General features: G+C 44.1%; 1 protein-coding gene and 1 long non-coding RNA gene across 4 annotated transcripts in view; one reads left to right on the forward strand and one right to left on the reverse strand.

The window, feature by feature from the left end:
* On the reverse strand, positions 1-23,592 carry LOC133480482 (ELAV-like protein 1). Of its 3 annotated transcripts, XM_061778582.1 has the most exons (9): positions 18,076-18,270; positions 17,513-17,624; positions 16,404-16,480; positions 16,236-16,298; positions 16,003-16,171; positions 5,747-5,850; positions 5,262-5,415; positions 4,966-5,191; positions 1-529 (listed from the first exon to the last, which is right to left on the reverse strand). In XM_061778582.1, the coding sequence occupies exons 3-9, from the start codon at positions 16,437-16,439 to the stop codon at positions 214-216; spliced, it is 1,068 nt and encodes a 355-aa protein (XP_061634566.1). In that variant the 5' UTR covers positions 16,440-16,480; positions 17,513-17,624; positions 18,076-18,270; the 3' UTR covers positions 1-213. The 3 variants fall into 3 exon arrangements, with proteins under 3 accessions (XP_061634566.1, XP_061634565.1, XP_061634564.1); XM_061778581.1 differs by lacking the exons at positions 17,513-17,624; positions 18,076-18,270 and adding an exon at positions 23,411-23,592; XM_061778580.1 differs by lacking the exon at positions 17,513-17,624.
* LOC133480492 (uncharacterized) overlaps positions 22,955-26,657 on the forward strand; it is a 5,974-nt gene continuing 2,271 nt past the window's right edge. Inside the window, exons 1-2 of the long non-coding RNA XR_009789280.1 lie at positions 22,955-23,200; positions 24,377-24,472. This is a non-coding gene — a long non-coding RNA (uncharacterized LOC133480492). The remainder of the gene's footprint in view (positions 23,201-24,376; positions 24,473-26,657) is intronic.

Raw genomic sequence — 26,657 nt, forward strand, 5'->3', positions numbered from 1 at the left:
TGACTTTTTGGATGGGTTTTTATTTAGTTTGAACGATTTGACATCAAACAAGCAACATTGTAGAGTATGAGAAGGATCTGACCTTCAACTAAAGTATTTTTTTCCCACCCATCGGGACAGCAAAAATGGGTGTCCGCTGACTCATATGAGCTACTTATGAGGGGGACAACAAAAAAATAAACCACCACCTTGCACCTGGAAAGGGCAGGGGGTCTACTTGTGTCCCTTGCTGGTCTTGAAGGAGACCTGGAGGACTTTGTCTCCCAGCCTGTAGCCGTTGAGGTTGTGTATGGCCATGGCCGCCTCCTCGTAGTTGTTCATGGTGACGAAGCCAAAGCCTTTGCACTTGTTGCTGTTGAAGTCTCGGATCACCTTCACGTTGCTGACGGCGCCGAAAGGCCCAAAGAGCTGCCAGAGCATGGCCTCATCCGCCTCCTGGCCCAGGTTGTAGATGAAGATGCACCAACCAGATGAGCCTCCGGAAGCCCCGCCACCCCCGCCCATGTGCTCCACACTCATTGGAGAGAATCTGAAGGTGAAAACGGCTGTCAGTCACATGATCTTGTACAGTGGGCAAAACAGCAGTTTGATACATCATTAAGCTCTCCCACTTGCAAACTATGGAGATCTCTGTCCGTTTTTTTTTTTTTTTTTTTTTTTAAATCATAGCTACATTTCAACGGAGAGAGACAGAATTTACAATGAAAATCCACAAAATCACATTGTACGACTGTATTTTATTGCATGAAATAAGTATCACCCATCAACCGGCAAAAATTCTGGCTCTCGCAGACCTGCTCTTTAAGATGCCAAGAACACAGGGAACACAATTGTAGATGAGCTATAGCAGTGCTGGGCCATTGCGTGATCACGATACATTTCAGTTGGATCACGGTGATCAGCTGGGGGTGTATTTACTCCATCAAACATGGAAGAAATGTGTCTGACAATAGCCAAGCAGTCGCCCTTTTCCTGCTCCACTCTCGTCTGTAGCTTGTCGAACGTGGAGTGAAACACGTCGTCGAGAGTAGCGAAAAAGACGCCGGCCGTGACTTTGAGTTATCCTGCCGACTTGAAGCTATTGCCCACAAGTGAAGTTAGTGCGGTGCCTCAGCTGGTTGCCTCCGTAGCCCTCCCATGCAGACTACCATCTTGGCGGCAGCCGCTCATCACCTCGCTGGCTGAGGTGGCAGCTCTGCGAGAATGACCCGCGTGAACACGCAGCCCGGCCAACTGGGGAGTGGCATCTCAATGTCCTTGGAGTGGTCCACCTAGTTTCTACGCCTGAACTGAACCCAGTTGAAAATCTTTGCCATGTTGCCAAGCGACATCCCCGAAACCGAAAAGATCTGGACCAGATCTGTCTGGCGGAGTGGAGCGCAATCCCTGTTGCAGTCTGTGCAAACCTGCTCGAGAACTCTAGGAAACGTTTGACCTCTGTAATTGGGAACAAAGGTTTTTTACCAAATTATTAACTTCTATTTTTCCATAGTATCAAATACTTATTTTATGTAATACAATGTCTGGGATTTATAAATCATACAAACTGATATTCAGGATTTGTTTTCTTAATTTTGTCCCACAGCTGACATGTACCTACGATGAAAATGGCCCACCGAGATCCATCCATTTTATACCACTTATCCAAGGTCGGGTCACGGGGGCAGTAGCTTGAGCAGGGACGCCCAGACTTCCCTCTCCCCAGCCACTTCATCCAGCTCTTCCGGGGGGATCCCGAGGTGTTCCCGGGCCAGCCGAAAGACATAGTCTCTCCAGCGTGTCTTGGGTCGTCCCCGGGGTCTCCTCCCAGACATCAACATCCAGAGCCTTTAGGAACTCTGGGCGAATTTCATCCATCCCCGGGGCCTTGCCACCGAGGAGCTTTTGAACCACCTCGGTGACCTCAACCCCAGAGATAGGAGAGTCCGCCTCAGAGAACCCAGACTCTGCTTCCTCACGGGAAGGCGTGTCGGTGGAATTGAGGAGGCCTTCGAAGTATTCTTCCCACCGGCTCACAACGTCCCCAGTCGAGCTCAGCAGCGCCCCATCCCCACTGTACACAGTGTTGATGATGCGCTGCTTCCCCCTCCTGAGACGACGGATGGTGGACCAGAATTTCCTCGAGTCTTTCTCCATAGCCTCAGCGAAGTCCTCCCATGCCCGAGTTTTTGCTTCAGCGACCACCAAAGATGCATTCCGCTTGGCCAGCCGGCACCCATCGGCTGCCTCAGGAGGCCCACAGTCCAAAAAGGCCCGATAGGACTCCTCCTTCAGCTTGACGGCATTCCTCACCGTTGGTGTCCACCAACGGGTTCGGGATTCCCGCCACAACAGGCACCGACCACCTTACGGCCACAGCTCAGGTCGGCCGCCTCAGCAATGGAGGCGCGGAACATGGTCCACTCGGACTCCATGTCCCCCGCCTCCTCCGGAACATGAGCAAAGTTCTGTCGGAGGTGGGAGTTGAAATGCCTTCTGACAGGGGATTCTGCCAGACGTTCCCAGCAGACCCTCACAATATGACACAGACATCTCCTATTGCACGCCGACGCTAAGTGAATTACCAGCACCTGGAGAATCAAAGCGGAGACAAAAGATAACTAGTTTTGCACCACAACGCTAAATTAATGAACTTCCACCACCAGCCAGTCCAAAGAGCCTCACCAACAAAGGAGTCTCCCTCCCTGCTACGCTGTTGCGACACTTGGCCAGTCAAGCCGGGACAATGGACGGAGTGCTCGCGACACCCACAGGCGAAGGAATGCCACTGCAGACGCGGGTTCATTAACCACAGTCTTTACCGGACTTTACTGGGATTTAATATTTTAAGAACTTTACATGGACGCCACTAGTGACTGTATTTCTGCAAACTTGAATGTCTGATGTCGAGTCTGTTGTCAACTGCACCAGATGAAATGTTTCACTCCACACCACACAAATGCCACATTGCAAATATTACAGTGTTCCCAACATCACATAACATTCGTTACAGGGATTAAAGAGGATGGCCGTGGGACAATGTAAATCGGGAAAATGGTCTCATTATCTTACATCCAATAATATTTTATTCCACTGGATTTAAACCACGACAAAATACTGAAATGGAAAAGTAACACTCAGAGGCGGTCCAGCTTCCCTTTTGGTCCCGAAGGTGGTGGGAACGGAAGGGGGGAGAACCACCCCCTTTTGTCTCTCTCTCTCTCAGAGTCAGCTCGTCTCGTCCGACCAACTTGCCGAAGACTGGCCCAGCCAGGACGCCCCACCTCACCACAAGGTGATGAGGACAAATCGGACCCTTCCCCACTGCAGGGCATCCTGCCAGCACTCCGAGCTACCCTTTTTGGGGGCCTGGGCGCACTCCGTGGGGATGGAAGCAGGCACAGCATGTCCTTTATGTCTCCAAAGTGTTCTCTGTCAATTGACTGTCTGTTGTCGTACAAGAGCGGCTCCAATTACCGGAGACAAATTCCTTGTGTGTTTTTTGGACATACTTGGCAAATTAAGATAATTCTGATTCTGAAGTTTAGACATCTAAAAAGTGATGTGGTGCCCCTTTTCTAGATAAAATAGCTTGATTTCTAACGTTGTAATTTAAAATTACGCTAAACCTGAAGTAACGCAGGCGGCGCTTCCATCTTATTCTTTTGTCCTAAATTCATTACATTTTTATTCAACTAATATACGCTACAGGGTATATAACAAAGTATTGAGATGAACTTTTGTTATTGGCAAAATACTTATTTTTAGGGTTTACACGATCAGGATTTTTGGGACCGATCAGAGTTTAAAAAACCGATAACCGATCCGATCACAAGATGGAGAAATGTGTCTATTTAAATGACCTGTTCATTTACTGTATATACTTGTGTACTTAATTGCTTAAAAATTCATATTTACAATAAATAATGTATCTTTGTTCCTCTATTTATGCCGGTGAGGCATAGTGACAGACAGACTAAATGAATGGTCTTCTATTAGATGGCAGGAAGTAAACACAGTAATTAATGTATCCACTTTTTGTGACATGTTTGTTTGTTGGTGTGCCGTGAGATTTTTCAATTGTAAAATATGGTCCTTGGCTCGATAAAGGTTGGAAATCACTGCTTTAGTCACATCGTGGATTCTAATCAGTCAGGTCAAACCAACATTCCATGACAGAAATAATGGGTGCTAACTTACTGTAATTAAATTACTTTATTTTTAATTAAATGACTTTACCCGCACCGAAACTTTAGAACATGATTCGACAGAACGGCTGCATGTTTACGTCCAATCGTTTGTGCTACCGCTAGCTTGCTAGGCTACATAACATTTTATTGCCTCCTTGTGAGCCGTATCGTATTAAAAGTACATGAACATACCTCAAGCAAGCCTTAAACGGACATCCTCTCCTGAGCACCGGCGACCACCAACACACGTTTTTTCCCCAGTTTATCCTTACAATACAGTCAAGCCGGCACGCTCCATTCTTGTTGTCGTCGCCACGGTAATTTGAATTCAAATATACTGTGCACGCGGCGACGCGGAGTTAATGTCTTTTGCGGAGCCGATCAATGACGTAAATGATCGGATCGGCGAATTATGACAAAGCCGAGCAGCATAAAATGTTAAATATCGGGCGATACCGATCAGCCCGATCAAATCGGTGTAAAGTCTACTTATTTTCTGGTACTTTATGCAGGCATAGTATTGAAGTCAGAATTTTGGTATGGTGACATCACTAATAGACGACATGCCTAGGTTTAGCATGTCCCTAAACTCAAATCTTTTCCAGGAGTACCATCATCTTTGTCCACCCGTTTCATAAAACAAAACAAACAAAAAAAAGTCTAGTCTGATTTTCATCAGCTAATTTTCAGTCTGTTTTTTCCCTGAGTATGACTTTTGTCAGTTTCAAGTTATTTCAGTGATTGTTGTGGGTTTCTCTCTCATGAGCAGAGGGGGGTTTTGTATGCGTAGATGTACCTGAACCGCTGTGCCTGGTGGTGCACAGGACCAGCGAAGCGTCGCGGTTGGCCATGGTACATTTGAGACATCAACTGAGAGTTCCTGGCCTGGTTGGGATTGGCAGCAAACTTCACCGTGATTGGCTCAGAGCTGCCAGGAGGCGTGTGCCCATTGAGCTCTTTGATGGCATCCTCGGCCTCGGCCCGCTTGTCAAATCTGATGAAGGCCACGCCCCTCGACAAACCTACAAGGCCGAGCGCATGTGTGACACAGACAGAGACCACTGATGCCTGCGTGCGTGCGTGCGTGCGTACCTGATGCTTGGTCCACCAGCACGCGGGAATTGATGATGTGTCCGTAACGGGCAAACATGTCTTCCAGGTCCTGCTGGCTGATGGTGCGAGGCAGGCCGCTAATGTACAGATTAGCATCTTTGATGGTGTCCGAGCTGGGGCGCGCGTACGACACCTGTGGGAAAAGGCTTGAAAACTTTAACAACTCCACACAACTTCAGATTATGCAAAAGAAATAGTTGACACGTTCAGGAGCAAAAATTCATTGAGCATTTTGGGCAATGTCACATTACATCAAAACAAAAGCTTCAAACAGCCAGGTTTGTAAAATAAATAAATAAAAGACATTAATACTTGATGAAATCAAAGAATCATCTTATAAAAATAAAAGTCAGGCACAGTAGAAATGACAAGTTCTTTTGGAAAACAAAAACAATGTTGAGTACCTGGTGGATGCTTGAGAAAGAGCGCCCCCTACAGAGCAGCAAGTGAAAGTGGAACTTTACCTTGATGGTTTTAGACTGAAGCCTCAGGCCGTTGAGGGAACTGATTGCCCTCTCGGCATCACTAGCGTTAACAAAGTTAACAAAGCCGTAACCTAAACTGTTGCCTAGAAACACAAAGCAAAACAACAAAACAAAAACAACAACAAAATGACAGAGGTCAACAAAAGTGCACAGTGTACAAATTCTTCCTAAGGCCAAATGACCTTTCACCTGGTGTGATATTACAAAAACGCTAACGAAACTTAAAAAAAAAAACCATTCAGGTCATGATTATGATCGTCATTACGCTTACACTTCTCATTAATAATATACAGCACCAAAGGCAACATTGACAACAGCAACAGCATAACTATTGCGCTTCCTTGAAAGGACCAGTTCGACCAAAAAACATTATTCTGCCCCCCGTTTTGAAAAAGATAAGTAGCTGTGTGTGGTGTGAACTGGTCTTGTAACATGATCTTCAGGAACAGCATGAAATTCAACATTCAAACACACAAATTGCAACAAGAGTTCCCAAAAGAATGACAGCCATCAGTAAAAACAAACAAAAAACAATTCACATGGTGCAGGGCACGAATGCACTTTCTGTGTACAAGGAAAAAAAAAAAAAATAGCACAGAGTGGCAGAGTTGTAAATAAAAAAAAAAAAAATAAAAAAATAAAATAAAAAATATATATATAAAACAAATGTGGTGACATTTGAAAATAAAATATTTCATCACTGGAGAGTCCACACACCTCTCGTCACTCGCGTTTCCAGGGCGTCCTCGCTTCACGACAGTCTGGCGAATGCGATGGCACCTTTTCAGGTTACCAAGGGCGGAGTAAACATGGTTCGCAGTAACTAGGAGAGGGCTGCTTACTACTTTCAGGGTATACCACGCAAAAATAGTGTCTCTTTCAATAGTGCCGCTTTCAATAGTGCTAAAACTTTCCATCAGCAATGTGAGATGTTTTCGGTTTTTTTTCGTGTTGTTTTTTTTGACTGCTTAGTGCGGGCAAAGTGACACGCCCCCACACTCCCTCTGTGGGTGCCAGCAGTCAGCGATCCTGTCCCCCTTGTCAAGAAAGTCGACTTGGGCGCTACACTAACTTTTGCACTCATGGCACCGGTGCGACCAACTTTTTCAGTTGGTCGCACCAGCACAAGATTTGTACAGCATGACCATGGCATGCCATAGTTTCAATTGACAGTGACTCGAGATGTGATATTTGGAAAGTATGTTGCTGTGAACAAATTTGTCCGAAACAAGCAGTGTTATATATATATATATTTTTTTTTTTAAATAAACCAAGGCTTTACACATTTATTTGATCATTTGTTTGACTCAGAAGGCACTAGTTCTTCTAGTGAGGGCTCCTAACCCTCAACCCCTGGGTAAAGTTACCACTTCATTTTGAGCATTACCACAACCATAGGATTGACATACATTTAAAAATAATTGCATAAGTGTATCACCACCATATAGATATAATTTCTGATTATTCACGCTAGTTGACAAAGTATTTACTATCAAAACAAATTTTTTTTTTGCTATTTAAAATCACCATCCCAAACATCCACCCATTTTCTTCCGCTTATCCGAGGTCACGTCGCGGGGGCAGTAGCTTGAGCAGGGAAGCCCAGACTTCCCTCTCCCCAGCCACTTCATCGAGCTCTTACGAGGGGATCCCGAACCGTTCCTAGGCCAGCCAGGAGACGTAGTCTCTCCGGTGTGTCCTGGGTTGTCCCCGGGGTCTCCTCCCGGCGGGACGTGCCCGGAACACCTCACCGGGGAGGCGTCATGAGGCATCCTACCCAGATGCCCGAGCCACCTCATCTGGCTCCTCTCAATGCGGTGGAGCAGCGGCTCGACTCTGAGCCCCTCCTGGATGACCGAGCTTCTCACCCTCTCTCTAAAGGGAGAGCCCAGAAACTCATTTCGCCTGCTTGTATCCGGGATCTTGTCCTTTCGGTCAAGACCCACTGCTCGTAACCATAGGTAAGGGTAGGATCATAGATCGACCAGTAAATTGAGAGCTTCGTCTTTCGGCTTAGATCCTTCTTCACCACAACAGACCGATACATAGTCCGCATAACTGCAGAAGCTGCTCCGTTCCGCCTGTCAATCTCCCGTTCCATTCTTCCCTCGCTCGCAAACTCATCCCCGACTTGGAGAGGACACGCCAACCTTTTCCGACTGAGGACCATGGCCTCAGGTCGGAGGTGGCGATTTTCATCCCAGCCGCTTCACACTCTGCTGCGAACCGCTCCAGTGAGAGTTGGAGATCACGGCTTGATGAAGCCAACAGAACCACATTATCTGCAAAAAGCATAGATGCAATACTGAGGTGACTAAACTGGACCCCTTCTACGCCTCAGCTGCGCCTAGAAATTCTGTCCATAAAAATTATGAACAGAATCGGTGACAAAGGGCAGCCTTGGCAGAGTCCAACCCTCACCGGAAACGAGTCCGACTTACTGCCAGCAATGCGGACCAAACTCTGACACTGGTCGTACAGGGATCGAACATACCGTATCAGAGGGTCCCGTACCCCATGCTCCCGAAGCACCCCCCACGGGACTCATCGAGGGACACGGTCAAACGCCTTCTCCAAGTCCACAAAACATATGTAGACTGGTTGGGCGAACTCCCATGCACCCTCCAGGACCCTCCTGAGGGTGAAGAGCTGGTCCACTGCTCCACAGCCAGGACAAAAACCACACTGCTCCGCCTGAATCTGAGATTCGACATTCCGACGGACCCTCCTCTTCAGCGCCCCTGAATAGACCTTAACGGGGCGGCTGAGGAGTGTGATCCCCTGTAGTTGGAACACACCGCCACCTCCCTCGGGAAGTGGGTGAAGTTCTGCTGGAGGTGGGAGTTGAAACTCCTTCTGACAGGGGATTCTGACAGACGTTCCCAGCAGACCCTCAAAATAAACAACACATCTTCCCCCACCATCAGAGCCAACTCACCACCAGGTGGTGATCAGTTGACAGCTCAGGCCCTCTCTTCACCAAAGTGTCCAAGACCTGCGGCCTCAAGTCCAATGTCTGTATTTTTACACATCATGTTTTTCAATCAGAACATGGATAAATCATTACTACTGCAATTATTGCACTTTATTTTAATGATAGTTTGTTTTCATATACCATCCTCTTTAAAGGAGTCTGGGCTTTTTAACTTTGGACATACAGTGTCTTCATATGTCTATGCTATAAACAGGGTTTAGACAGACAGACATAGATTTGTTAGCTTCATAAAGTTATTAAAATCTTTGCACAAGACTGTATTTATGAGTGAAATGAAAACGAAAGACAAACTAAGTAGGCAATCTTTGCTGTTAGCGGTACAGCCCACCCCTCCAACACACGAACACACACACACACACACACACACTTGTAATTTTGAGACGATCGGGGAAATACCTTCTGGTTTTATGCAGCCCAGTCCAAGTGAAAACTTGATCATGTGGAGAATGCAGAGAAATTAAGCTTCTCCAGCTCCACTTTCACATTAGATAAATGTCCTGTACTGAATATACTAACAGCCCACAAATGTAGCAGCACTGAATTGATAATGTGTGTAAAAAGAAAAGCTGTAGGTGACTTGCAGTGGGCGGATTTTACCAGCTTACTGGACTTGAAAAGGTAGGTGTGGGCTAGCTAGCTTGCTCACCAGTAGTCCAGATGAGTTAAAGGCTCACACTTGTCATTTAAAATGAATAAGTAGCGGGCCGCCACCAATATAGGCATGTGGTGGCCACTTCACTGGCCAGACATAACGGCGTACTACTAGCCTGTCTGTCTGCATATGTGGTGCGCATGTACGGGACGGTGCTGTGATAATAGTGCGTCCTATGTGGAAGAAGCAATCAATTATGTTGCAGCAGGCGCCCAATGATATTCAAGTGGGTTGCTTTTAACTCAAATGGAATTCATAATGACTGAGATGGTGTCAAAGCGCTCACTCACTCCCTTCTCTCTCTATATGTCTGTCTCTCTCTCTCTCTTGCTCGCTCTCATGCAGGAGGAGGAGATTGCAGTGGAAAAAAAGGCGACTTTCAACCATTAAAACATGCACTCGCGCAAATGTGACAAGATGAAATTTTGTATTGCACAAGCTGAAGGAAGGTCGCATATACGACCAATTTGGTCGTAGTCTGGAGCCCTGTGTCAGAACGGCCACTTCAACCCGTGTACAAGGCCTCAAGAATTTTGAAAATCGGTTGATGGGTTCTGGAGGAATTGAGGTTTGTGAGTCGGATAAATTCTTTTTTGGGGAATGTTTTTGTGTGATATCACCTATAGAAAATCTGGTTGGCCAGACAGAGAGATAGCGATGGGAAGGATGTGCACCAGGTTAGGGTGATTAAGGATAGAGATGGAAATATGTTGACTGGTGCCAGTAGTGTCCTCGATAGATGGAAAGAATACTTTGAGGACTTGATGAATGAGGAAAATGAGAGAGAAGGGAGAGCAGAAGAGGCAAGGTGGACCAGAAAGTGGCAATGATTAGTAAGGGGGAAGTTAGAAAGGCATTAAAGAGGATGAAAAATGGAAAGGCAGTGGGTCCTGATGACATTCTTCTGGAGGTATGCAAGCATCTAGGAGAGGTGGCTGTGGAGTTTTTGACCAGCTTGTTCAATAGAATTCTAGCGGGTGAGAAGATGCCTGAGGAATAGAGGAAAAGTCAGAACTGTGGTAACTATAGAGGAATAAAGTGGATGAGCCACACAATGAAGTTATGGGAACGAGTAGTGGAGGCTAGACTCAGGACAGAAGTGAGTATTTCCGAGCAACAGTATGGTTTCATGCCTAGAAAGAGTACCACAGATGCATTCTTTGCCTTGAGGATGTTGATGGAAAAGTACAGAGAAGGTCAGAAGGAGCTACATGACAGAGTACCCAGAGAGGAACTGTGGTACTGCATGCGGAAGTCTGGAGTGGCAGAGAAGTATGTTAGAATAATACAGGACATGTACGAGGGCAGCAGAACAGCGGTGAGGTGTGCTGTAGGTGTGACAGACGAATTTAAGGTGGAGGTGGGACTGCATGAGGGATCAGCCCTGAACCCCTTCCTGTTTAAAGTGGTGATGGATAGGCTGACAGATGAGGTTAGACTGGAATCCCCGTGGACCATGATGTTTGCAGATGACATTGTGATTTGCAGTGAAAGCAGGGAGAAGCTGGGGGAACAGTTAGAAAGATGGAGGCATGCACTGGAAAGCAGAGGAATGAAGATTAGCTGAAGTAAAACAGAATATATGTGCATGAATGAGAGGGGTGGTGGGGGAAGAGTGAGGCTACAGGGAGAAGAGATAGCAAGGGTGGAGTACTTGAAATACTTGGGGTCAACTGTCCAGAGCAATGGTGAGTGTGGTCAGGAAGTGAAGAAACGGGTCCAAGCAGGTTGGAACGGGTGGCGGAAGGAATCAGGTGTGTTATGTGACAGAAGAGTCTCTGCTAGTATTAAGGGCAAAGTTTATAAAACAGTGGTGACGCCAGCCATGATGGACGGATTAGAGACAGTGGCACTGAAGAGACAACAGGAAGAAGAGCTGGAGGTGGCGGAAAGGAAGATGTTGAGGTTCGCTCTCGGAGTGACCAGGTTGGATCAAATTAGAAATGAGCTCATCAGAGGGACAGCCAAGGTTTGATGTTTTGGAGACAAAGTTAGAGAGAGCAGACTTGGATGGTTAGGACACGTACAGAGGAGAGAGAGTCAGTATATTGGTAGAAGGCCACTGGTTTTGCCTCCATTCTAAATTTGAATCACAGGTACACACCGTCGAGGCTTACAGCCAATCAAAATGCACAGCTTTCCCTCACTCTGAAAATACATTTCCGGGTTTTTAGATGAGCCGCGCTGCCTCAATCCATATAAATAGTATATAAAGCATCAATTATTGTGTTGTACATCAATATTTAACGATACTCAATTTATAATACGCCTGTGGCTGAAAAGGCGAAGCAAGGTAGCTGCCTCGCTGCGTACGTTCAAATGGAGCCAGCGAGACGATGTTAAAATATGTACACTTTATAGGGATGTCCCGATCCAAATTTTTCACTTCTGATCCGATATTGCAGCCTTGAGTTTTGTCCGACACCGATATCAGTCCAATCCAATTTCAGCAATAATCATACCCACTTTACTTATTTTGTAGTATGGAATGTTAGAAAAGACGAGATCAAGTAATATCAATCAGAGAACAATAACCAGCAACAGTACTACGAGAAAAACTGACCAATATATTATTAACTAATGGGATACTTAAAGTAACTGGTGTGCACATCTTGACCTCTGAGGGGCAGTGTGGTGCACGCAACGAGATACACACGCAGTCACAAAGAAAGTATTACAAGTCAAAATCAAATAGGGTTGGGCATCGTTTGAATTTGAGCGATTCCGGTACCGATTCCGGTTCCTTATTTCGATTGTGGTTCCAAACAATTCCCGATTCCGATTCTTTTAGGGGCTTGGGTCAAAAACGTTTACATGGTTTAAATAAAGGGTGTTCAAATTATGAACATTTATTTTTCTTAGGAGCCCGTAGCATAGACTAAAATAAACATTTGACTCTGGGTTCTTTATAACCAGTATCAATATCAAACCTATTAACTAAAAGGCAATGTGTGTGGAGCTAACCCAATTGACTTAATATTCATTAATGTTTCAGCTAAAAGTTGAATACAGCATTGTTAAAATAGTTATGTGGGACTCTTTTATCACGTCCAATGGTTTATATGTTTTAACTTGACTTCCTGTTATAAGCTTCTAGCCTTTTATTTTGAAGGGTACGCACCGGAACTCAGCATTTTAGCACAAAAAGTTAACTTCACACCGCACCGGTGATTTATTTATTTTTTTAAATGAATGGAACAAAATGCTATAAAACGTTGATTCCTTTCCCTACCCACCGATGAGGCACAAGTTTTGCGTTTGTGATACTGTGGGACATTTATGTGAATTTTGTCCCAAGTCATTGTGATGTAAAGTTGCTACGGTAAAGTTTTAGCTCAATGAAAAGTGATAACTGATAAGTTCAAACAGGTGCCATTAATACAGATAATGAGTGGAGGACAGAGGAGCCTCTTAAATGTGAAGTTACGGGTTTGTGAGAGCCAGAAATCTTGTTTGTAGGGACCCAAATACTTCCCACCATAATTTGCTAATAAATTCTTTAAAAATCAGACAGTGATTTTCTTTTTTTTTTTTCTGTCATCAGCTCTTACGTTGGTTTGAAGACTAAAATAAACGCTACAAACCATCAGTGCAGAAGTGCAACCAACCGTTTACCTTGTTAGCTGCCTCTATGTTGGCATAGACGTATTTTATTGTCTCACTCACCCAATTGACTGAGAGTTGACTTCATTGAAGTTCCGCGCGGTGTAGGCTGAGGCTCAGAGCGGGAGGGAGCGCATCACAGACGATACACATCGTGAAAGCCTCCTCTGCACAATATAATCTTATTCCAAGTGTTGCACTGAGGCGACTGGTCATTAATTTTAACAAAAGTCAAGACACACTTTTGTTCACCACCGGCGTTGTTGTGCACAAGTACGTCTTCGTGCGTGTTCTTCTTTGTTGGGTTTCGCTACCCTCTTCGGGGTCGGCGGACTAGGCAAATACTGGGAACCAAAATTTTCAAATTGGAATGATTCCGGGAGAACCGGAAGCTTAGTCCCGGTTCCAATCGGTTCTTGATGCCCAACCCTAACATCAAATATTGTTAATAAAACTCGTTTTTCACAGTTTGAAGAACATGTGCCTGAGAGTATTGTTATATTCCCTGTTTGTGTGTGTTCATACAGCGTTTGTGTGCCAATATTTATTTTTCTGAGATATATAAGGCTGCGAGTTCGATGCTAATCTTTGTTAGCTCGTCAATGGTGTTTATCCATTGTTTGTTAGCTCTGAGTTAGCAATATTTGTGAACAAAAACCAAGAAAGAAACGAAAGCTGTGATGTAGTTGAACATTTACCGTAATTTGTATAATGCGCATCCCCCCCCCAAAAAATTGTCAAGTTAATAGTGCACATTATACATAGGTATAGGGGCAAATGGGGAAAAAAAACTTTCACATTTTATAAATGTATGTCGCCATCTAGTGGTTATGAAAAAGCTGTACACCTTCATTCCAATATGCCACTGCCACCTAGTGGTTATAAAAAAGATGTACCCTACACTTTCATTCCCATATGACAGGGGGTACCATATGACAGCATACATGTACAGTTATGCTCATAAGATTACATACACTGGCAGCATTTGTAAAATATTGTTTTTTTTTTTTTTTTATATGGCTGATGAATGAACAATAACCATCATTAATTTCTTTATGGTTATGTTTTGTTTCATGATAATGCTTTTCTGAAATGCTTGACCGTTTAATTTGAATCCCATTACAATAAAATTAAATGTGTTTCACCTGGTTCTTCATCTTTTCTTTAAAGAATTGTACCCATCTTACAAATTCTGCCTGGGTAATCAAACATATGAGCACAACTGTGTGTTTCTCATTCACTAAATAAAAGTAGGGCTGTGAATTTCAAAATAAGAGCAAGTAAATTAAAAAAAGGATTACGTGTTCAAATAAAGTGCTTAACTTCGGAAATATTATTTGAAAAAACCAACAAAATACAGATAATACTTCATGTTTTGATCATATGGCTAGAAGCAAAATCATACTTTGTACATGGGTGCGCATTATACACCAGAAATTGTAGTAATAGGTGTAATTCTTTTCTGTGTTTAGTTCTTGAGTGAACTTCAACTGCAGTGTCAATAAACGACTTTTAAGCAAACAAACGTTCACTCTTACTGCTTGCTATTATGGTAGCACCTGAGCACCCCATTGTTGTGATCACGTGGGTTCTGCATGCAGAGCAGAGCCTGGAATGGACTTCTGGCAAAATGACAAAATATAGTCTCTACTCTTTTATTATATTTTCCCACGCTTCTGTGTCATTTTATTACAAAATGTACTTAGGAGCTTAATTGTTTAAGGTAACGTGGTAACTAGGACAGCATGCGACAGCAATGACGTAAATAACCTGAGTTGTGTTAGAAAACTATCTTTCATTTCACTGATGACTGCACTTCCCTTCTCTCATCCTGTCTTCAACCTCCCTTTTCTCTCAAGGACACGATAAACGTGTGAATAGGTCTTTCTCGTTCCCTCATCTCCCTCCCATTTTAGTTTAACTGTGCATTGCTCTTCCGTGTTCTTCAGAAACAGGCAGAGACACAAAGCAACCGTAACCTCTCGACTCTCTCTCGCTTTGGAAAGATATTATTAAAATTACAAAAGACAAGATTGTTTCCTGATTTAATTTCCAAAACAGACTGCTTGTATAAGAGTGGTCAAATCTGAGAATTTAGATCCAGTCCGAGCCAATCCTTGTTTTTCTGCTGACATTGGACCGATTTATGATCTCAAAGATCGGCTCAGGAGAGCCCTAACAATTTTGTTTGAATTCTTGTTTTATGGTTTAAGAAATGTGATCAAGTACATCCATCCATACATTTTCCTTACCGCTTATCCTCACGAGGGTCGCGGGCTGCTGGAGCCTATCCCAGCTATCTTCGGGTGGGAGGCGGGGTACACCCTGAACCGGTCGCCAGCCAATCGCAGGGCACATACAACCAAACAACCATTTGCACTCATATTCACACCTATGGGCAATTTAGAGTCTTCAATCAACCTACCACGCATGTTTTGAGGATGTGGGAGGAAACCGGAGTGCGCGGAGAAAACCCACCCGGGCACGCAAACTCTACGCAGGCGGGGTCGGGATTGGAATCCCGGTCCCCAGAACTGTGAGGCAGATGTGCTAACCAGTCTACCACCGTGCCGGCGGATCAAGTACAATATACTGTATATGCAGCATCAAACGCCTATACAGGTTCACTGTTCAGGGCGTCCATGTATACAGTCGCTCTATGTGCGGTGGTGCTGTAGCATCTCTTATTTTTATGCGATGGTTCAATCCAATCGGGTTCGACCACATCGCGCGGTGTGCGGCAGGCTTTATAGGCCGCGTTTCGTCACACAAATTGGGGTTCCTTCACAACCGTAGGAACGGAACTCTGTCGTCAAACGAGGACCCCCTGTACTCCTCCTCATCATCATCATCGTCCTCTTCATCATCATCGTCGTCGTCGTCTGCTGCTAACATGCTAAGACGACACCCTTCTTAAGCGACTTTGCTGCACTCATTTGAACGCTTTCAATATGATCCGTCACAAGCAAACAAATGCGAACATACCTGCCACTTTGTCCCGAATCAGCTTGGCTGACTCCACCTCGCCGACGTTGCTGAACAGGTTGCGCAGCTCATCCTGGTTCATGCTCTGCGGCAAGTAGTTGACGATCAGGTTGGTTCTGGCGTTGTCGTCGTCCGCAGCGTGCTCGCCATAGCCGTTGTCGTACATCTCCTGCGAACACAGCGTGATGACATTGTCAACCTGACCAACGCCAGCTCCGACTGTGCAAAGTCACCTTTCCTCCGCTAGCTCCTTGACCGTCTCTGACGTCGTTCTGGGATGCCTGCACCTCGCACACCTGAAACGCAGGCTTTGGGTAAGGTCACCTGCTGTCGCCGAAGCAAGACGCATCCAATCCAACTTTCGACTCCTTGACGCAGACATATTCAGAGGCTTCTCTCACCTTCAAGTACCTTACGTGTCCTCGTCTTTGCGCCATGTGATTGAATGACGGATGTCTGTCTGTCCGTCCGTTCGTCCCTGCAACAGTCACATGACTGAGCAACATTGCACTCACTTGACCACAATGTAATTCCAACTAAAATAAATAAATATGAAATACACAAATAAGCATGCACAATTTGTTGTTACGATTAGCATTGGATGTTTTAATTTCGGAAACACAACAAAGATGACGACGAGGATTTGAATCAGACAGAATGTAATACATTGTAATAAATATATTGTTTGTAGAAGAGGCCATTTTTCCACACACACAAGACTGGCTGGCTAGGGCAGATGTGCGGATGGTGAAACAAAAATGAAGAAGATAATTGCCATGTATGCTGAGAATGCAAAAACTAGGACTCATCTCGGACCCCAAATTGAACAGCAACACCAACCAACTCAACTTTAGTTATAGAGAATTTTAAAACCACAGCTGCACATAAAGTGCTGTATAGTATTCCCTCGTTTATCACGGGGATTAGGTTCTGGACCACCCCCGCAATAGGTGAAATCTGCAAAGTAGCGACCACATCTGATTATTTATACCCATTTTAAAGCTCCCCAGACTCTTATTAATTTTCCCCACTTTCCTATTAACCTCTACCATAATCTTATAAACACTTGCTATACTCTTAAACATACAATAATGCACAGTAGTACTGTACACTATATAAATTGTATTCCTTGTAATGTTTTTTTAATGAAATTGATTCCCTTTTTTTTGTACAGTTTTAATATTTTAGGCAAGAAACCATTTATTTTAGCACAAAAATATTACAACATACCCTCAAAATCCTGCGATATGGCAAATTATGCGCGATATGAAAATGGAAAAAAAATCCGCAATGCACTTAATCCGCAATAGGTGAACCACGATATAGCGAGGGAACACTGTACATTATATAAAAACAATTAAACATAGGACAAATTAAAACACTAGATAAATAGCGACGTTAAAAATAATTAAACACTAAAACAGTGCAGAGGCTCATGTTGACTTGAAAGCCAAAGGGGGAAAATTTGGTTTTAAGGAGAGTTTTACAGATAGATAGTGAGGGGGCTTGCCTAAGATTTAGGGGGAGGTTATACCAGAGATGTACCAGCAACAGAAAAAACTCTCTCCCCTCTGAGCCTCCGTTTAGCCCTTGGCACTTCCAGGAGCGTCTGGTCGGCTGGCCTGAGGCAACGTACAGGAGTGTAGGGGTGGGGCAAACAAGAGAAGTTTTGTGTGTGTTTTGTGTGGGCTACTGACTTGAGAGTTTTGGGGGGCAGGAAAATACATTAAAGTTCCTTGTAATGCTGTCTTCTTTGCAATATCATGCTAAAAGTGACTGATAACCGCGAAAATGGTTCGTATGATCGTGACACGCACTTTCCATTGCGTTTCATGTCAGGGTTATTATTTGGGCCACGTAGAGGTTTCCACTGAAGTTAGCATGAGTGATACTGCTCAAAGAGGAATACATTCGGAAGATTGACGAAAAGCCAACATTTTGGTATGTTTCAAAAGTAGACCTTTGGAGGTGTTCAGCTTCATGTGACGACGGGGACGAGCTAGCAGCGGCTAACGTTAGCCGCGGTGCAAACAAAGAAAACGAGGGCGGGAAGAGGCAGCGTCAAATTCTTACCTGGGACGAGCAAAAGACGACAGAATAGCAATAAAAGGATTTACAACAAGTATCTCAAGCAATTCTACTCAAGCGCAAGATCGCAGTTGCCTTCGAAATCACTCAAAAGACAAAAAGTCACGCTGGCAAAATTTGTGCGCAACGCTTCAGTTTTTCCTTTTTTTCCCTATTTCTTCTTCGTCTTTTTCTTCTTCTTCTTCGTCGTCGTATTTTGGCGGTTAGGAAGCACAAGCAACTTTTGCGCGCATTACCGCCTCCCTCTGGTCATTAGCCATGTGTGGATCGGGATTAGGCATTATGACGTAACCATCATACATGGGTGTCCAACTCATTTTTGTCGCGGGCCACGTTGTCGTTGCGGTTTCCCTCTTGAGGGCCATTATGACTATGAAACCATATAAATGGTTCATCGCCTCATATAATTGCATATGCACAACAAATGGATGGATAACCAATTTTGAAATCCGAAGTCAAGGATAATACATTGTTCAGCTACTGTAAAAAAAATACTTCCAATATTTTAACAATCTTAATTATACGACAATTTGAAGTTTTGGTACAGATTTGAGCAAGAATCAGCTAAATTGTTGTACATGATTTACTTTCACGAGCCACATAAAATGATGGGCCTTGAGTTTGACAGCGGTGTGCTATACCACTGATTTCCACCCTTTATGGAGCCTAGGCACATTTTAAAATGGAAAAATCTCACGTCACACCACCAAACAAAAATGTCAGAAAAAGGGGATACATTAATTGCTGCATGTAGTTACTGCCATCTAATAGAAGAGCATTTCTTTGTTCTGTCTGTCACCATGCCTCACTGGCATAAATAGATGAATAAAAAGACTTTATTTCTTGGAAATACTTTTTTTTTGTTTTTTTTTTAGCAATTAAGTAAAATTGTATAATTTCCCACGGCACACCTGAAGAGCGCTCACGGCACACTAATGTGCCCCGGCACACTGGTTGGGAATCACTGCGCTTTATTGTATGCGGAACGTCACGTGACCAACACGGAAGGGCTGATTTCTTGTGTATACTATGCTAACGATGATAACTTGGATTGATTACGTGATTGAAGCCAAACTTTGTAAAACTTTTGTTTTCTTTTACGGCTTGTGTCTTCGGACAAAGTTAAATACGTGTATGTCATTTATTTATACCAGTGCCAGGCGGTGCATTTGGGACCTGGGCCTTTAGCGGAGATTTACTCTAAGTGACCCAATCCAGCCCTTTATACCACCACTATCACATCGCAATTTTACAAAATATTCAAAAGAGCAATATAACAATGCATGTCATTACAGAGAGAGAGAGATTTAATTATTTATCAATATTTATTTGGCCACTAACAATTGCTACAAGGCATGTTTCACTACGTAATGTCGAAGGAAACCCTAATAACTGCGTTCCGGTTTTTGTCTTCCGCCGTTTCATACACACCTGCTCCTGAGAGCATTTTCATCACCTGTGCCTCGTTCACCCTAATTACACCTTGCATTTAACCTCGTGTCTCATTCTTTCTCGTCGCCAGTTCGTTGTGCCTCGTCGTCGCGTTCCAGCATTCCTTGTTTCCACGTCAAAGACTCACAGTAAGACTAGACCCTGTTCCGATTGTCGACCTCGCCTTTTTGCCTCACGCTTTTGGATTGCCTGCCTGCGTACTGACCTCTGCCCGCATATTAAACCTCTCTTTTTGAAACTGTCCATTTGTTTTGGAGTCGTGCATTTTTGGGTCCTATCCTCTGTTCCGTTCGTGACAAATAACACTCGGGTACTATATTGTTAAAAGGGCACTTATACATATGTACCGCTGTGTTGCTACAGCATGCAACCAAACAAGTTCATAGTCCTGTATACAAACTATCTCTACCAACTCCATTGCAAATCTCGCTCCTCCAGGCACTGTGACATTACCACCCATGCACAAACCATGTGACAGCTCCATCCATTTTCCGTACTGCTTAAACTCACTCGTGTCGCGGGCGTGCTGGAGCCAATCCCTGCTATCTTCGGGCGAGAGGCTCAAATAACCATAGTACACACATGAACATGAAACAACAAATGCTTACGGTACCCAAATTTAATAGATTAACCCTTTTATAGGGCACTCATGAAAATTAAAAATCAGAGTCAGCTTTGTTGGCCTATTATGTTTCAAGACACACAATGAATTGATAGGCGCCAGTGAAGAGAAGCGGAACGGAAAATGGATGGACGGATAGTTGGAGCCACTCTAGTATAACAACAAACAGCCACTATGACGAAATATACATTTGGGACATTAAAAACACGAGTGTGGAGTCATTGAGCAATGAGAGTGTACCACCAGTGCGGTGATGCTGATATAATGGCAATTGTGCAAATGATGTAGAGTACTCAAGCAATTTACAGCAGTTGAAAGTGACTAATAGTGCAATGATCTGGTACAGTGACGACTGTGCAACGGGTGCAGAGTTCTCAAACACAAGTGGACAACTGCGGGCAAGCCAGCCTCCACTCGTGAAGAAGAAATCCTACAGGAACGTCAATGCTTCGGATTTTAAATAATTATATTAAATAAGATCTCTGTTATAACGCAACTAGGAATGCAACCAGCAAGGTTCATTTGAATCTTGAGATGCATTAAAAATAAAGTTTATTTGATATCTGCATACATGACTGCAAGTACCTGTATATCGTTTTTCAAAAAATTTTAAAAAAATAATCCCATTAGTATCGCAAGACCAGTCCAGATCTGTGGGACATTAGACAACCAAGGACTCCACTAAAATAGGTTTGATAAAGATCTGATATTGTATTTCAAAATAAATGTATCTGAAGACCAAACCAGGTCTTCACCAAAATAGGTCCCACCCAAATCTGATGTGGCATTTCAAAATAAACTTCCCCTGAACTCTGCATAGTTCAAATCAATACCCATTCTTTTAAGAAAGGATTAGAAATAATCCCGTTGGTATCGCAAAACCTTTCCCTTTCATACATGTAGGAGACAATCCCAGGATGCTACTACATTACTGCCATCGCCATTTGATGTAGTATCATAGATACTACATACTACATACATATATACCCCAGATTGTTTTATCATTAAATATGATTTGGGATTTTTTTTTTGCTATCAAAATGAACACTTTAACCCCTCATACATATGACACTGTTCTTATTCATATATATTACAACATTTCACAAAAACAGTCAATTATGAAATGGTTTTCTGTTTCTGCAACATAGAAAGAAGATTGGGCTGAACATGTATTGTAGCTGAGAGTTTGTGGGTTTCCATGACAACAGAAGACTGTGTACTCTCTGTATGATTTGACTGTTTAATGTTTATATATTTATATACATACGTATTTACCTTTGTGGTCAAATTTGTCTGTTAAATCTGTTTGAATGTTTTCATGGAAAATATTTTAAGAACAACTTCCTGTTTGGGTAAAATCTACCTGATGCCACGAGACAGTCTGAGAGAAATGAGAGAGTATGATCTCGTGGATTACTTCTATTATCTATGATTGTCATTTATCTACTGGCGCTTTTTAAAGCGCACGTTAGCTGAATCATTTTATTTTATTGAGCTTTGTGTAAAACAAAGTGAAATTGGGGATGAGATCCTGCCCCAATTGGAGGAGTTCAAGTACCTCGGGGTCTTGTTCACGAGTGAGGGAAGAACGGAACGGGAGATCGACAGGCGGATCGGTGCGGCGTCCGCAGTGATGCGGACTTTGTATCGGTCCGTTGTGGTAAAGAAGGAGCTAAGCCCAAAGGCGAAGCTCTCGATTTACCGGTCGATCTACGTTCCTAACCTCACCTAGGGTCACGAGCTGTGGGTCGTGACCCAAAGAACAATATCCCGGATACGAGCGGCCCAAATGAGTTTCCTCCGCAGGGTGTCCGGGCTCTCCCTTAGCGATAGGGCGAGCAGCTCGGTCATCCGGGAGGGGCTCAGAGTAGAGCCGCCGCTCCTCCGCATTGAGAGGAGCCAGATGAGGTGGCTCGGGCATCTGTTTAGGATGCCTCCAGGACGGGTTAGGGTTAACCCCGGTGAGGTGTTCCGGGCACGTCCCAACGGGAGGAGACCACGTGGGCGACACGGGACACGCCGAAGAGACTACGTCTCTCGGCTCGCCTGGGAACGCCTCGGGATCCCCTCGGAAGAGCTGGAGGAAGTGGCTGTGGAGAGAGAAGTCTGGGCTTCCCTGCTAAAGCTACTGCCCCCGCTACCTAACCTCGGGTAAGCGGAAGAAGATGGATGGATGGATCAAGACACCGGGGTAGGTTTTAGAACAGTTCGTGCATTTGCCTCTCACTTTGTAAGGGTTAACTTCGCCAGCTATCAGTTCCAGAGTTAACAATTCCTAGGTATTGTTCACCTCAGCCATTCTAGTATAAGGAATGACGCATCGTGGACATTTCGCAACATGTGGATCAGCTGACGTTCATTAAATACTTTGCCTGCTAGTGACATTAATAGGCTACATCACTCTAACCATTCTAAGGGTGGCAGATTGCCACTTTAAGCAGCAGCAGACATACGACTAAAAACGCAACCAGTTTAACTATTAAACCATGTCTGTACAAAATAACACATAAAAGGTGCATTTGAACACAGTCCAAATGTAACACAGTAATTATAACTATAGCAATCCATTCTGAGAAACAGCTCATGCAAATTTTCCTGGTGTTACACTATTATCGACCTTGACATTAATTGCGACCGGAAGTTACCATAAGGTTATCCAGCGGCCGTTTTAATTGTATTTTATTCTTTTTTTTAAATCTATTTAAAGTCACCTGGACCTTTTTCCTCCCACAAAATACACATTTAATAAAAAATGTCACATCACGTTTAACAGGGCCAGCCAACAGGACGTAACGTGCGCGATGACGTCATTCAGCAGTTGCAGCCAAGCAGGAGTCATGGCGCCCATGCGGCTCAAACGTTCGAAAGTGTGGTTACACTTCACAAAAAAGGATGACAACAGGGTGACTTGCAACACTTGCGCAACGGAAATTTCCTCAAAGGGAGGAAATACAAGCAATATGAAAAAGCATTTGCAAGCACGGCATGCCATCAACTTGGCAGAATCTCAATTTGGCTGCAGGCCGGCCGGCAAAGGTAAACACGTCCTCTGCTGTTCATACTGAAGCTAACTAACTAACTAACCCTAACCCATAATGTTAGTGCCTTTTGCCTCATTATGAAACATGTTACTACTAACAATTAATGCCTTTCAAAAAGGAGAATTTGTACAGAAATGTTGTTAGAGGTTAGGAAAAGGGAACAAAGAAAAGTAGCAGCCCGGGCATAACCTGCGGCCGTACAAACCTCTATTGCCCGGTTCTTTTATTCTGGTCGAGGTAGAACTTCAATGATGAGGCCGAATGAAAAGGTTAAGAATTTATTCGAAAATACAAAGTCAAACAATAAGTTGGTGAAGATTCGGCGCAGGGCTCTCCTCCACTTGGTTCCGAACAACGCCCATGGACGAGAGACCGCAAAAGTTCTAGTCCGCTTGTTTTATGTTTGGGGTCCGTTCGGAAATTCAGTCCGATGTTCCCACCGCGCCACGAGACGGAGCGTGTTCCACTTTCTATAACTTTACTACTGACCGTGTTGGCTATTGCTAGGGATGCGTCAGTACATACGCCATATTGAATGTGTCAGTTTTACTTATATCGAGTGGCACACACACGACCAACGCTCTTGAGTTACCGAAGGTTCCGGGTTGCGGTGAGCGCGCCCGGAGTGAACTTCCCAACACACCCTATGTTGATATGCTGTACGTTTGTTGCGTCGTTGCGAGTAAGTGTAATGCAATTTTATGTTTATAAGGATATCTGGATGTGTATCTGTAATGCGCTGTATCAAATAAAAGTGTATGCAGTGTTGTGTAAGCATGCAGCCAATAATTTCTAACAATGTTGAACATGTTACTGAACATTCTTGTGTAATTGCCACATAATATATAGTTTGTATTTTTTCAAATTTCTTCAGAAGAATATTTAAGAATTTTTATTTATTTTTATTTTTTTTTGCATGGGGACCCCTGGTATCCCATTGTGGCGACCAAGCCTGTGGGCCTCTTAAGATCTCACTGTTGGGTTTGTAAGGTCATGTTAGTTCTAAACTAAACAAGTTGATTCTAATCGACCTGTTTGTACTCCTTTTTTCCAAATGAGAATCGACATAAAAGAATCCAATCATTAAGCAGTATCGATTATGGATTTGGAATGGGATGAATCTTCCCATCTCAATTTCCCTCACACACTCTTTATATTTTTTCATTTCTAGTTACAGATGAACCTGATCAGGCAGATGGGGGGGAACAGGAGGAGGGTGAAGGAGAAGAGGAGGCTGCTGCCTCTGCCCCTCAAAGACTGCTTGGGGGTATGTACATAAAACACTTGGATTGAATTTTATAGGGAATAAGTATACCCTGTATATGCAACTAGTGCTGTATTCCATACTTTTAATTTTTGGTTCAACCTTTGTTGTTGTCTGGGCTCTGATTTCAATATTTTAACATTATAACTGGTTTGGGTTTAAATACTTTTATCTTGTATTGAGTGTTGTGTACTGTGTTGCTGTATTTTGTGAAATTTTGTATTCATTTTAAGCGCCGTTAACCTGCAGGGTGCAGATGGAAATTCAGCTACTGTGGGTCGAAGAACCGGTGGAAAGCGGGTTCTTTGGCAGAAAGAGAAGAGGAAAGCACAGAGCCGACAACTGAATGTGGGGACTATGACAGGAAAAGCTGGGGAGCTGATTGACATGATGATTAGGACAAAAGTTGATATATTGTGTGTCCAGGAGAGCAGGTGCAAAGGCAGTAAGGCGAGAAGTTCAGGGGCAGGGTTCAAATTATTTTACCCTGGTGTAGCTTGGCAGAGAAATGCAGTAGGCGTGATTTAAAAGGAAGCGTTAGCTAATAATGTCTTGGAGGTGGAAAGAGTATCAGATCGAGTGATGAGGCTGAAACTTGAACTCGAGGGTGTTATGTATAATGTGATTAGCGGCTATGCCCCACAGGTAGGATGTGACTTAGAGGTGAAAGAAAATTTTTGGAAGGAGCTGGACGACGTAGTTCTGAGCATCCCAGACACAGAGAGAGTCGTGATTGGTGTAGATTGTAATGGACATGTTGGTGAAGGAAACAGGGGTGTTGAAGAAATGATGGGTAAGTACGGCATCCAGGAAAGGAACTTGGAGGGACCGATGGTGGTAGACTTTGCAAAAAGGATGGAAATGGCTGTAGTGAACACCGTTTTTCCAGAAGAGGCAGGAACATAGGGTGACCCGCGAGAGCGGAGGTAGAAGCACGCAGGTGGATTACATCTTATGCAGACGATGTCATCTTACCGACTGTAAGATAGTGGTAGGGGAGCGTGTGGTTAGAGAGCAAAGATGACAAATCTGGTCGTGGGGAGGAAGATTAAGAAGACAAAGGCAGAACAGAGAACCATGTGGTGGAAGTGGAGAAAGGAAGAGTGTTGTGCAGCTTTTCGTGAAGAGGTGAGACAGGCTCTCGGTGGACAGGAGGAGCTTCCAGGAGACGGCACCACAACAGCCGAGGTGATCAGAGAGACAGGCGGGAGAGTACTTTGTGTGTCTTCTGGTAGGAAAGGGGAGAAGGAGACTTGGTGGTGGAAGCTCAAAGTACAGGAAATCATACAAGTAAAGAGGTTAGCTAAGAAGAAGTGGGAAGAAGTGGGACACTGAGAGGACCGAGGAGAGGAGAAAGGAATACGTGGAGATGCGACGTAGGGCGAAGGGCAAGGTGGCAAAGGCCAAACAAGAGGCATATGATGACATGTATGCTAGGTTGGACACGAAAGAAGGAGAAAAAGATCGACACAGGTTGGCCAGACAGAGGGATAGAGATGGGAAGGATGTGCAGCAGGTTAGGGTGATTAAGGATAGAGATGGATATGTGTTGTCTGGTGCCAGTAGTGTGGTGGATAGATGGAAACAATACTTTGAGGAGTTGATGAATGAGGAAAATGAGAGAGAAGGAAGAGTAGGAGAGGCAAGTGTGGGTCAGCAGGAAGTAGCAATGATTAGAAAGGAGTAGGTTTGAAAGTCACTAAAGGCGATGAAAAATAGATAGGCAGTGGGTCCTGATGACATTCCTGTGGAGGTATGGAAGCATCTAGGAGAGGTGGCTGCGGAGTTTTTGACCAGCTTGTTCAACAGAATTCTAGCGGGTGAGAAGATGCCTGCGGAATGGAGGAAAAGTCTCCTGGTGCCCATTTTTAAGAACAAGGTTGATGTGCAGAGCTGCGGGAACTATAGAGGAATAAAGTGGATGAGCCACACAATGAAGTTATGGGAAAGAGTCGTGGAGGCGACACTCAGGACAGAAGTGAGGATTTGCGAGCAACAGTATGGTTTCATGCCACAGGTGCATTATTTGCCTTGCGGATGTTGATGGAAAAGTACAGAGAAGGTCAGAAGGAACTACATGGTATCTTTGGGGATCTAGAGAAAGCCTATGAAAGAGTACCCAGAGAGGAACTGTGGTACTGCATGCGGAGGTCTGGAGTGGCAGAGAAGTATGTTCGAATAGGACTGA

This window comes from Phyllopteryx taeniolatus, chromosome 7, assembly GCF_024500385.1.
Source record: "Phyllopteryx taeniolatus isolate TA_2022b chromosome 7, UOR_Ptae_1.2, whole genome shotgun sequence".
NCBI classification, from domain to species: Eukaryota; Metazoa; Chordata; class Actinopteri; order Syngnathiformes; family Syngnathidae; genus Phyllopteryx; species Phyllopteryx taeniolatus.